This window comes from Scyliorhinus canicula, chromosome 20 (assembly GCF_902713615.1).
Source record: "Scyliorhinus canicula chromosome 20, sScyCan1.1, whole genome shotgun sequence".
NCBI lineage: Eukaryota > Metazoa > Chordata > Chondrichthyes > Carcharhiniformes > Scyliorhinidae > Scyliorhinus > Scyliorhinus canicula.
This window is the reverse complement of record NC_052165.1, coordinates 26,207,733-26,220,768: the sequence shown is the minus strand read 5'-3', so window position 1 is coordinate 26,220,768 and position 13,036 is coordinate 26,207,733. Positions and strand designations below refer to the sequence as shown.

At 50.3% G+C, this 13,036-nt stretch overlaps 1 protein-coding gene across 2 annotated transcripts in view; it reads left to right on the top strand.

The window, feature by feature from the left end:
- The window catches only part of mdm2 (MDM2 proto-oncogene), a 96,822-nt gene that overhangs the window by 78,472 nt on the left and 5,314 nt on the right, over positions 1 to 13,036 (top strand). Inside the window, exon 12 of one of the 2 annotated variants that reach the window (XM_038780456.1) lies at positions 7,074 to 7,705. The exons of the other annotated variant lie outside the window; for it this stretch is intronic. Coding sequence (XP_038636384.1) covers positions 7,074 to 7,089 — 16 coding nt within the window. The 3' untranslated portion in view covers positions 7,090 to 7,705. Of the gene's footprint in view, positions 1 to 7,073; positions 7,706 to 13,036 lie in introns of those variants that run through there. 2 annotated transcript variants of the gene reach the window in all.

Genomic DNA, 13,036 nt, shown 5'->3' with positions numbered 1-13,036 from the left:
GAAGTGGGGGGTCTGATGGCGGCGGCCACTGAGAGGGAACCACAGATTTGTCCCGGGGAACACTGGCGGGGGATTCCAGAGCTGGCACAGGGCGGGCATCAGGCAACTGAGGGACATGTTCATAGAGGGGAGGTTTGCGAGCCTGGGAGAGCTGGAGGAGAAATTTGAGCTCCCCCCGGGGAACACGTTTAGATACCTGCAGGTGAAGGCATTTGCCAGACGACAGGTGGAAGGATTTCCCTTGCTTCCCGATAGAGGGGTGAGTGATAGGGTGCTGTCAGGGGTCTGGGTCGGAGAAGGGAAGGTCTCGGACATCTACAAAATAATGCAGGAGGTGGAGGAGGTATCGATAGAGGAGCTGAAAGACAAGTGGGAAGCGGAGCTGGGAGAGCAGATAGAAGATGGGACATGGGCGGATGCCTTAGAGAGGGTCAATTCGTCGTCGTCGTGCGCAAGGTTGGGCCTCATCCAATTTAAGGTGCTGCACAGAGCCCATATGACGGGGACTAGGATGAGTCGGTTCTTCGGGGGTGAGGACAGGTGTGTTAGGTGTTCGGGAAGCCCTGCGAACCATGTACATATGTTCTGGATGTGCCCGGCACTGGAAGAGTTCTGGGAGGGGGTGGCGGGGACGGTATCGAGAGTGGTGGGAACCAGGGTCAAACCAGGGTGGGGGCTAGCGATTTTTGGGGTTGGGGTGGAGCCAGGAGTACAGGAGGCAGGGGAGGCCGGAATATTGGCCTTTGCGTCCTTGGTAGCTCGGAGAAGGATCTTGATTCAGTGGAGGGACACAAGGCCACCAAGTGTTAACACCTGGTTAAACGACATGGCAAGCTTCATCCAATTGGAAAGAATCAAATTCGCCCTAAGAGGGTCGGTACAGGGGTTCTTCCGGCGGGTGGCAGCCCTTCCTTGACTTTCTGGATCAGAGATAGGAACTGGAGGCCGAAACAGCAGCAACCCGGGGAGAAAGGGGGGGGGAAGGGAGGGGGGGGGGGATAGCAACGAAGGGAGCACGTCAGCGGGGGGTCGCGGGCAATGACTGCCCGAGGCCATCGGCAGAAAGGGAGAAACGGTTTGGTTGCTAGACTGGTGGCGCGGGGGGGGGGGGGGGGGGGGGGGTTCGCGCGGGGGAGGGCGTGGGGAGGATTTTCCAGGGGGGATTTGTTGTGTTATAATTTAAAATGTAGTAGGGGTAAATGTTTGTATCGAAAAATTTCAATAAAAATTATTTAAAAAAAAAAAAAATTAGAGAGAGAGAGAAAAAAAAAGGAAAACACAAAAATTTAACATGAATATTTACAGGTAAGCATCTTCATAACAATAATTGTGGCCGCCCCCTTTAGCCAGCATACATATTTTACATTCCCCAATATGGCCGAGGCACATGTTTATAGGCATTTATTTATAGTTTGGTTTTGGGCCTTGGCTTGCCATCAAACCCCCATACCGAGCCCGTAGCCCCCCCCCCCCCCCCCCCCCCCCCTCCCCCTCCCCCTGGCTACCTTCCCCCGATTCCCGTCCATTTTCCCCTGGTTCTTGGCCACCCGACTATTCTTCCTCATGTACGTTGGCCACAAACAGGTCCCGGAACAGTTGCATGAATGGCTCCCACATTCTGTGGAAGCCGTCGTCCGACCCTCGGATGGCGAATTTGATTTTCTCCATTTGGAGAGATTCCGAGAGGTCGGACAGCCAGTCTGCAGCTCTGGGTGGTGCTGCTGACCGCCAGCCAAACAGGATTCTACGGCAGGCAATCAGGGAGGCAAAGGCAAGGGCGTCCGCCCTCCTCCCCAGGAATAGATCTGGCTGGTCTGAAACCCCGAAGACCGCCACTATCGGGCATGGCTCCACCCTCACCCCCACCACTTTGGACATAGCCTCGAAGAAGGCTGTCCAGTACTCCACAAGTCTGGGGCAAGACCAGAACATGTGGGCGTGGTTGGCCGGGCCTCTCTGGCACCGCTCACATTTGTCCTCCACCTCCGGGAAGAACCTACTCATACGGTTTCTCGTTAAGTGGGCTCTATGTACCACTTTTAGTTGCGTCAGGCTGAGCCTTGCGCACGTGGAGGTGGAGTTGACCCTATGCAGTGCTTTGCTCCAGAGTCCCCACCCTATCCATCCCCAGGTCGTCCTCCCATTTCCTTCTTGTTGCGTCCAGTACGGTGTCGTCCCTATCTACCAGTCGGTCATACATGTCACTACAGTTCCCTTTCTCTAGGATACTTGCGTCCAGTAGGTCTTCCAATAGTGTCTGTCGTGGCGGTTGTGGGTACGTCCTTGTCTCCTTTCGTAGGAAGTTTTGAGCTGCAGGTACCGTAGCTCGTTCCCCCCAGCTAGCTGAAATTTTTCTGTCAGTTCGTCCAGTGTTGCGATCCTGTCGTCTGTGTATAGGTCCCTGACTGTCAGTGTCCCCCCGTCCTGCCTCCACCTTTTGAAGGTGGCGTTGGTCAGTGCTGGTTTGAACCTATGGTTGTTGCAGATGGGAGCCTTGTCCGACATTTTGTACAGGCCAAATTGCTGCCGCAGTTGGTTCCAGGATTGGAGGGTGGCTGTCACCACTGGGCTGGTGGAGTGTTTTTTGGGTGGGGATGGGAGTGCTGCCGTGGCGAGGGCCCGGAGGGAGGTTCCCATGCAGGAGGCCTCCTCCGCACGCACCCACTCGGCTTCTGGCTCCTGGATCCATCCCCTTACTCGCTCGGCTGTTGCCGCCCAGTGGTAGAATTGTAGATTCGGGAGGGCTAGCCCCCCCCTGGATTTTGTTTTTTGTATGACCTTCTTTGGGATCCTAGCATTTTTACCCCCCCATACGAACGCCATGATATGTTTGTCCAGCGCTTTGAAAAAGGCCTTGGGATGTAGATCGGAATGGATCTAAACAGGAAAAGGAACCTGGGCAGTACGTTCATTTTGATCGTCTGGACTCTCCCCGCGAGGGAGAGCGGGAGTGTGTTCCATCTTTGCAGGTCCTTTTTAAACTTCCTCCGTCAGGCTGGTGAGGTTCCATTTGTGGATCCCTTTCCAGTCATGGGCTATTTGGATCCCCAGGTAGCGGAATTTATTTCGGGCTTGTTTGAACGGCAGCCCCTTTAGTGCTGCCCCCCCCCCCCCCCCCCCTTGCGGATGTACTGGGAAGATCTCACTTTTGCTCATGTTGAGTTTGTAGCCCGAGAAGGCTCCAAACTCTTTCAGGAGCGCCAAGATTCCGTCCATGCTGCTTTGTGGGTCCAAGATATAGAGGAGCAGATCATCCGCATAGAGTGAGACTCTGTGCTCTCTACCTCCCCTTCGGATCCCCCTCCAATTTTTTGCTGCCCTGAGCGCGATTGCTAGCGGTTCGATTGCTAGTGCGAACAGCAGCGGGGACAGTGGGCATCCTTGTCTGGTGCCCCTGTGCAGCTGGAAGTATTGGGAGTTGGTATTGTTGGTCCGTACACTCGCCATGGGAGCGTTGTATAGGAGCTTTACCTAAGCGGTGAACCCTGTTCCAAGCCCGAACCGCTCCAGTACCTCTATGAGGTATTTCCATTCGACTCTGTCGAAGGCCTTTTCTGCGTCCAGGGAGACGATCACCTCTTGTGTTCTCTCCCCGGAGGGGGTCATTATCACGTTCAGCAGGCGCCTGATGTTCGCGGTAAGCTGTCTACCTTTGACGAAGCCCGTCTGGTCCTCTGTGACCACCTCAGGTACACAGTCTTCTAGCCTTTTGGCTAGGATTTTGGCCAGTATTTTGGCTTCTGCGTTCAGCAGAGATATGGGTCTGTGTGACCCACATTCCGTTGGGTCTTTGTCTTTCTTAGGTATCAGCGAGATTGAGGCCTGTGCTAACGTGGGTGGCAGTGTGCCCCTAGCTAGCGAGTCTGTGAACATCTCCCGCAGGTGCGGGGCCAGCGCTGTCGCGTATTTTTTGTAGAAGTCCGCCGGGAATCCGTCCGGTCCCGGCGCCTTCCCCGTCTGCATGGAGCTAATGCTGTCCATGATCTCACCCAGTGCTAGTGGTGCTTCCAGATCCCGTTTTCTGCCCTCTCCCACGACTGGTATGTCCAGTCCATCAAGAAACCGGTTCATCCCAGCCTTCCCCGTTGGGGGCTCCGAGGTGTATAGCTCTTGGTAGAAGGCCTTGAAGGTTTCGTTAATCCTCTCTGGTTCTGTTTCCCACGTGCCTCTGGTACCTCTGATTTGCGCAATTTCCCTGCTGGCTGCCTGCTTTCTCAGCTGGTGTGCCAACAGGCGGCTGGCTTCGTCTCCGTGTTCGTACAGGGCCCCGCGTTTCTACCGTAATCCATGTACCTATCCAATAGTCGCTTGAAGGTCCCTAATGTTTCCGACTCAACTACTTCCACAGGCAGTGCATTCCATGCCCCCACTAATCTCTGGGTAAAGAACCTACCTCTGACATTCCCCCCTATATTTCTACCATTCACCTTAAATTTATGTCCCCTTGTAATGGTTTGTTCCACCCGGGGAAAAAGGTCTCTGACCGTCTACTCTATCTATTCCCCGATCATCTTATAAACCTCTATCAAGTCTCCCCTCATTCTTCTCCGTTCTCATGAGAAAAGGCCTAGCACCCTCAACCTTTCCTCATTAAACGTACTCTCCATTCCAGGCAACATCCTGGTAAATCTCCTTTGCACCTTTTCCAAAGCTTCCACATCCTTCCTAAAATGAGGCGACCAGAACTGCACACAGTACTCCAAATGTGGCCTTACCAAGGTTTTGTACAGCTGCATCATCACCTCACGGCGCTTAAATTCAACCCGTATGCTAATGAACGGTAGCACACCATCGGCCTTCTTCACAGCTCTATCCACTTGAGTGTCAACTTTCAAAGATCTATGAACATAGACGCCAAGATCTCTCGGCTCCTCCACATTGCCAAGGACCCTACCGTTAACCCTGTATTCCGCATTCAAATTTGTCCTTCCAAAATGGACAACCTCATACTTTTCAGGATTAAACTCCATCTGCCACTTCTCAGCCCAGCTCTGCATCCTTTCTATGTCTTTTTGCAGTCGACAACAGCCCTCCTCACTATCCACAACTCCACCAATCTTTGTATCGTCTGCAAATTTACTGACCCACCCTTCAACTCCCTCATCCAAGTAATTAATGAAAATCACAAACAGCAGATGACCCAGAACTGACCCCTGCGGTATGCCACTGGTAACTGGGCTTCAGGCTGAATATTTGCCACCAACATCACATCCATTGACTCCATCTACACCTCCCGCTGCCTGGGGAAAGCGTAATCAAAGATCCCTCCCACCCGGCTTACTCACTCTTCCAACTTCTTCCATCAGGCAGGAGATACAGAAGTCTGAGAACATGCACAGACTCAAAAACAGCTTCTTCCCCACTGTCACCAGACTCCTAAATGACCCTCTTATGGACTGACCTCATTAACACTACACCCTGTATGCTTCATCCGATGCCAGTACTTCTGTAGTTATACTGTATATCTTGTGTTGCCCTATTATGTATTTTCTTTTATTCCCTTTTCTTCTCATGTACTTAATGATCTGTTGAGCTGCTCGCGGAAAAATACTTTTCACTGTACCTCGGTACACGACAATAAACAAATCCAATCCAATCTCTGACTTCTATCGGTTAGCCAGTCCCATGCCTCCTTACTTTCTGCATAAGCCTACCATGGGGAACCTTATCAAATGTCTTACTAAAATCCATGTACACTGCATCCACTGCTTTACCTTCATCCACGTGCTTGGTCACCTCCTCAAAGAATTCAATAAGACTTGTGAGGCAAGACCTACCCCTCACAAATCCGTGCTGACTATCCCTAATCAAGCAGTGTCTTTCCAGATGCTCAGAAATCCTATCCCTCAGTACCCTTTCCATTACTTTGCCTACCACCGAAGTAAGACTAACTGGCCTGTAATTCCCAGGTTATCCCTTTTTTGACAGGGGCACGACATTCACCACTCTCCAATCCCCTGGTACCACCCCTGTTGACAGTGAGGACGAAAAGATCATTGCCAACGAACGGCTCTGCAATTTCATCTCTTGCTTCCCATAGAATCCTTGGATATATCCCATCAGGCCATGATTGCATCTTTAATAATGGACTCTAAAATCTTACCAATGACCGAAGTCAGGCTAACCGGCTTATAATTTCCTGTCTTCTGCCTCCCTCCCTTCTTAAACAGTAGTGTTACATTAGCCACTTTCTAGTCCTCTGGGACCCTTCCTGCCTCCAGTGACTCCTGAAAGTTCACCACCAATGCCTCCATAATTTCCTCAGCTATCTTCCTCCCTAAGCAGACTGGATGCTCTGGATCCCATTCTCATCAGTCTCCCTTAGGCGCTCCCTCCCTCAGTGTTGACTCTCGGCTGCTCACTTTCAAGTAACTCTTTTATGATCACAGTACGTAAACAGATAACTATGCATTGAATTGGGGGCAGCACGGTGGTGCAGTGGTTAGCATTGCTGCCTCACAGCGCCAGGGACATGGGTTCAATCCTGGCCCTGGGCCCACTGCCCATGTGGAGTGTGCGCGTTCTCCCCGTGTCTGTGTGGGTCTCACCCCCACAAACCAAAAAGATGTGCAGGGTAGGTGAATTGGCCACGCTAAATTGCCCCTTAATTGGAAAAAAAAGAATTGGGTACTTAAAATTTATTTTTAAAAAGTATGCATTGAATTGCAAAATGTATCTATTTCAAAAAAAATCTGTTGCTATCAAACATGGAGAGGAACATGAAAGCGGCACGATGGCACAGTGGTTAGCATTGCTGCCTCAAAGCGCCAGTGACCCAGGGTGACTGTGCTGGGTTTGCACGTTCTCCCCGTGTCTGCATGAGTTTCCTCCGGTTGCTCGGGTTTCCTCCCATAGTCCAAAGATGTGCAGGTTAGGTGGATTTGACATGATCAATGTGGGGGGTTGGGAAATGGATGGAGAGTGGGGCCTAAGTAGGATGGTCCTCCGGAGGGTCAGTGCATACTCAATCGGCCAAATGACCTCCTACTGCACTGTGGGGATTCCATGAGCGGAGCTTTCTGACTCCCAGTTTTTTCAATTAACAAAAGCTTAAGCAATAATCCTCTTTCCAGAATTTCCAATGTCTGATGGTGGAAGAGACTCTGAAGGACTGCCAGCACACAAGCAAGTTTCCTTTGAATTATTTCTGGACAATTCCAATCCGAAGACTACAAAGGTTGCCCTGGTGATCTCTGCCGTGCCTGCACACTGATCTTTAACATGATATTCTCAAGCCAAATCGAGAGCTACTCCAGTTTGAAGAGTTAGCTGTGATGCCAATTGTATGATTGTGCCTGGGTGAGAACATGTCTGTGACTCTTCAAGAGTTAAGCTTTCTGTGGAAGGGTCATTTAGATCTGAAACATTAACACTTGTTTCTCTCCTCAGTTACTGCCAGATGTGCTGAGATTATCCAGGATTTTCTGTTTTTAATAATAATTATTACAATAATCGCTTATTGTCACAAGTAGGCTTCAATGAAGTTACTGTGAAAAGCCCCTAGTCGCCACATTCCGGCGCCTGGTCATTTCTGATTTCCAGCATCCAAAGTTTTATCCGGAGTTTAAGTTTTATTTATTGACTTGCTTCATAAGAGTGCAGTTGAAGCATCTTGGCTGTGCCATTATGCCATTAGTTTAACACAACTGTACCCTCTCTTTAAACATAATTGTAATATTGCTGAATAAAAAACTGCTACAAAATCCTGCAGCTTAAACATTCTAGTGATTTGCACAGTTAAAACCTAAGTACATACCTGCATTTATCCCTTTAGAGGTGTTTAATTTTAAGGGGACTAACAGTCCAAGGTTCTTATACTTGCATTTAATTCAATGGGTTACCCTTTCAGTGCCTATTGAGGGGATGGGCAGCCATGTTTAGAATCTTTTAGGTGGAACGAGAGAGACAGGGCCACATCAACATAAGTAAAACAAAGAAAATTAAGTACTTCAAAATGGATGGCAAACTATTACATTTACAAATTTATTCTGACTGCTGAAATTATAAAGCTCATTCTTAACTACAGTGTCATTTGGTTAAAATTGTCAAAAGAAATGTAGAATTGTTGTGGAGTGAAGAATTTCCTTCTGCAATATTCTTTATTCACAAGAAACAAGGAAACCCTTCCAACAATTATTGGCCAACATTTAAAATGAAGAACTAGATGATTTAACATTTTCAGTGTGGTCAAATTGATCGTGTCGTAACTGTGAATATGGAGAACTTGACTAGAAAGGACATTCAGAACTGCAGACTGCGAGCTAATTTAAAACATTATTTTGTAATGACATTTTCCTGATGTGTGGGGTAATTTAATCAGAACTTCTGAGCTCTAGGCCAGTTTAACTGGGGGTACCCTAAAGCTGCGCTGGGGAACCATGGGCGGGATTCTCCCAGCCCCGCACCGGAGAATCCCCCAACCGCGCCATTCCGCCCCGATGCCACTGGCGCCGGCGCATTTGGCACGGTGCAGGTCGCAGGCCGAGCGGCTGCTCAAAAAACACAGAGTCCCGCCGGCGCCGTCCACATCTGGTCGCAGCCGGTGGAAATTCTGCGCGCAGGGTCGGGAGGGCGGCCTGTGGAGGCGGGAGGGGTCTCCCACCCCGGGGGGGCTTTCAATGGGGCCTGACCCATGATCGGGGCCCACAGATCAGCAGGTCAGCCTCTGTGGCTGGCCCCTGTAGCCTTGCACCATGTTGCGACGAGGCCAGCACGTTGAAGGAGGCCGCTGCGCATGCGCGTGTTGGTGACTGCGCCACTGCACATGTCCTCGTTGGCGCCAGCGCAACTGCGCATGCATGACTCCCGCGGCACACAGTTCATGCTGGGATCTGCAGCTGGAGCGGCGTGAACCCGTCCAGCACCGTGCTGGCCCCCTGAATTAGACGTAGGATCGGCCCTTTCACGCCGTCGTAAAACGCAACGCGTTTACAACGGCGTGGACACTCTACTGCGGGATTGGACAATCCCACCCCACAGTCCTCCGGACCTTCCCAGGTAAGGGTTGCATGGTAATTTCCCAGGGTGCAAGCTTCCAGAAATTGCTCTGGACTGGGAACCATCTCAAACTGCTTCACTATCTGAGGAAATGTGAATGGTTCTGAAGATTGTGCAATCATCAGCGAACATCCCCACTTCTGACCTTGTGATGGAAGGAAGCAGCAGAAGGTGGTTTATGCAAGAGCCCTTCCTGTTTATTTCCTTTGTTCCCATTTACTTTATTTTATTATTTTGGTCCATGAACCCATAATCAGGATGTACCTTTAAGAGGAAGACACAAGTTTGAAGCAGGCTGCTTGCCAGCTCTCTGTTTTCCCAGGTTTTGTTTTTGGAGAGGAGAAGCCAGACTCCTCAGCACCGAGTGGCTCTTAGGAACCAGATTTCGAGGTAGCCGGATCGCTTGGTTGGCTGATAACCGGTGGGACCGTGTTCTGCCTGACAATCTCTAGTGCTTGGTTCCTGCATGATGATTTTGCAGAGAACTGGGAAAAAGTGTTCCCTCTCTCTCTTGCTTGCTGAAGTGAAAGAACTGCTTTATTGTTCTGAAAGCAGTGAGTGCCCGGCCCATCATTTGCTGTAAACCAGAAATGACGTGGAGTCTGCAGAGAAGGTAGACAAACTTGCCAGAGAAAACCACCTCAAGCCTAGAAGGAAGAAGTATCAAAACAAAAGCTGAACTTCAGAAAGACACTAACTGGAAATGATCCCGGTGAATTAAAGATCCTTATCCTGTAATTTTTATTAAAATTCTATTTCCCATTGAATCACCCTTTTCCCTCTGTGCTATTTGTGTGTGTAGAGAATGGGTGGTGGTTAGGAGGGGGGTGGGGATGCGTGCGGAGGAGGCCTCCTGCATGGGAACCTCCCTCCGGGCCCTCGCCACGGCAGCACTCCCATCCCCACCCAAAAAACACTCCACCAGCCCAGTGGTGACAGCCACCCTCCAATCCTGGAACCAACTGCGGCAGCAATTTGGCCTGTACAAAATGTCGGACAAGGCTCCCATCTGCAACAACCATAGGTTCAAACCAGCACTGACCGACGCCACCTTCAAAAGGTGGAGGCAGGACGGGGGGACACTGACAGTCAGGGACCTATACACGGACGACAGGATCGCAACACTGGACGAACTGACAGAGAAATTTCAGCTAGCTGGGGGGAACGAGCTACGGTACCTGCAGCTCAAAAACTTCCTACGAAAGGAGACAAGGACGTACCCACAACCGCCACGACAGACACTATTGGAAGACCTACTGGACGCAAGTATCCTAGAGAAAGGGAACTGTAGTGACATGTATGACCGACTGGTAGATAGGGACGACACCGTACTGGACGCAACAAGAAGGAAATGGGAGGACGACCTGGGGATGGAGATAGGGTGGGGACTCTGGAGCGAAGCACTGCATAGGGTCAACTCCACCTCCACTTGCGCAAGGCTCAGCCTGACGCAACTAAAAGTGGTACATAGAGCCCACTTAACGAGAAACCGTATGAGTAGGTTCTTCCCGGAGGTGGAGAACAAATGTGAGCGGTGCCAGAGAGGCCCGGCCAACCACGCCCACATGTTCTGGTCTTGCCCCAGACTTGTGGAGTACTGGACAGCCTTCTTCGAGGCTATGTCCAAAGTGGTGGGGGTGAGGGTGGAGCCATGCCCGATAGTGGCGGTCTTCGGGGTTTCAGACCAGCCAGATCTATTCCTGGGGAGGAGGGCGGACGCCCTTGCCTTTGCCTCCCTGATTGCCCGCCGTAGAATCCTGTTTGGCTGGCGGTCAGCAGCACCACCCAGAGCTGCAGACTGGCTGTCCGACCTCTCGGAATCTCTCCAAATGGAGAAAATCAAATTCGCCATCCGAGGGTCGGACGACGGCTTCCACAGAACGTGGGAGCCATTCATGCAACTGTTCCGGGACCTGTTTGTGGCCAACGTACATGAGGAAGAATAGTCGGGTGGCCAAGAACCAGGGGAAAATGGACGGGAATCGGGGGAAGGTAGCCGGGGGGGAGGGGGGGGGGGGGGGCTACGGGCTCGGTATGGGGGTTTGATGGCAAGCCAAGGCCCAAAACCAAACTATAAATAAATGCCTATAAACATGTGCCTCGGCCATATTGGGGAATGTAAAATATGTATGCTGGCTAAAGGGGGCGGCCACAATTATTGTTATGAAGATGCTTACCTGTAAATATTCATGTTAAATTTTTGTGTTTTCCTTTTTTTTTCTCTCTCTAATAACTTGTAATTTGTCATATATAAAATATGAAAACTCAATAAAAAAACATTTATAAAAAAGGAGGGGGGTGGGGTGGGAAAGGGGTATTAGATGGTCAGTTACATTTTCTGTCCATTTAATTTTAATACTTTTTGCTATAAAATTAGAGTACACAATTATTTTTTTCCAATTAAGAGGCAATTTAGTTTGGCCAATCCACTACCCTACACATCTTTGGGTTTCTGAGGTGAGACCTACACCAACACGGGGAGAATATGCAAACTAAACATGGCCAGTGACCCGGCGCTGGGATTGAACCCGGGTCCTCAGTGCCGTGAGGTAGCAGTGCTAACCACTCCGCCACCATGCCGCCCGTTAATTTTAATACTGTACATAATTAAAGGTTACTGATGTTACAAACCTGGTGACTGCAGTTTATTGGGATCAAGCTAGGACCTCGGGTATTTTAAATAAAATCCAATTTTACCTGTGTTGCGACTCTGGGCCAAGCGAGGCTGTAAATGACTGCACACTAGCCCAAGGTGTCATGAAATTGAGCCTAGAGTACTTAGTTCATAGAATTTACAGCGCAGAAGGAGGCCATTCAACACATCGAGTCTGCACTGGCTCTTGGAAAGAGCACCCCACACAAGCCCACACCTCCACATTACCCAGTAACCCCACCCAACACTAAGGGCAATTTTGGACACAAAGGACAATTTAGCAAGGCCAATCCACCTAACCTGCACATCTTTGGACTGTGGGAGGAAACTGGAGCACCCGGAGAAAACCTACGCACACACGGGGAGAACGTGCAGACTCCGCACAGACAGTGACCCAAGCCGGGAATCGAACCTGGGACCCTGTCGCTGTGAAGCAATTGTGTTATCCGCAATGCTACCATGCTGCCCACTACTTTAATAAACTCCTGAAGTGCAGTGTCCTGGGACTGAGTTGATTGGCCTCCAACAACCACAACCATCTTCATTTATGCTTATTAGGATTCCTCCAGTGGAGTTTTCCCCTGATTCGCATTGACTCCAATTGTACCAGTGCTCAATGGTGCCGCACTTGGTCAAATGCTACCATTCTGTCAAGGGCAGTCACTCTCACCCTCTGTTGTGTTCCAATTCTTTTGTCCATCTTTGGACAAAAATTTGAAAATAGGTCAGGAGTCAGGTAACCCTGGAAGGACCCAAACTGAGCATCAGTGAGCAGGTTATTGGTGTGGAAGTGCCACTTGATAGAACAATCAACAATGCCTTCCATCACTTTGCTGATAATTGGCAGGAGGCTGATGGGGTGGAATTGGCCAGATTGGATTGGACATGCATTTTGTTGATAGAACGTACTGGCCAATTTTCCACATTGTTGTTGCTTGTGGTCTGCGGTGAGCAGTTTCTCATTAAAGGGCATTCGGTGCCTTACCAAGGAATGTGAAACTGGGAATGGATGGGGTGCCATTGAGAACTTCCTCCATTGCTGCTGACCGCACCCCCCCCCCCCCCCCCCCCCTCCCCATTGCACTCACCTTCCTGCCATCACTCACCTGTGGTCTGGAATGTGGGTGTAGTGCCTGGAGCTGCCACACCTGCTGTGATGGCGCTGCTGTACAAAAGAGTTACTGTCCTCTGATACGTTGGTCTTGGTGGGTGAAACATCTGCTGCTAGGGTCCTCTATCCCAAGGAAAGCCCGCCACTGTCCACTTAATATGGTTAGGAATATGGGGTTCTTGCCAACTCACCAGATAGCAGGCAGGACCCCCTATCGCCCCCATCAACTACCACCCAATGTATCTATTCCAAAAAATATATATATTTTCTCGGTA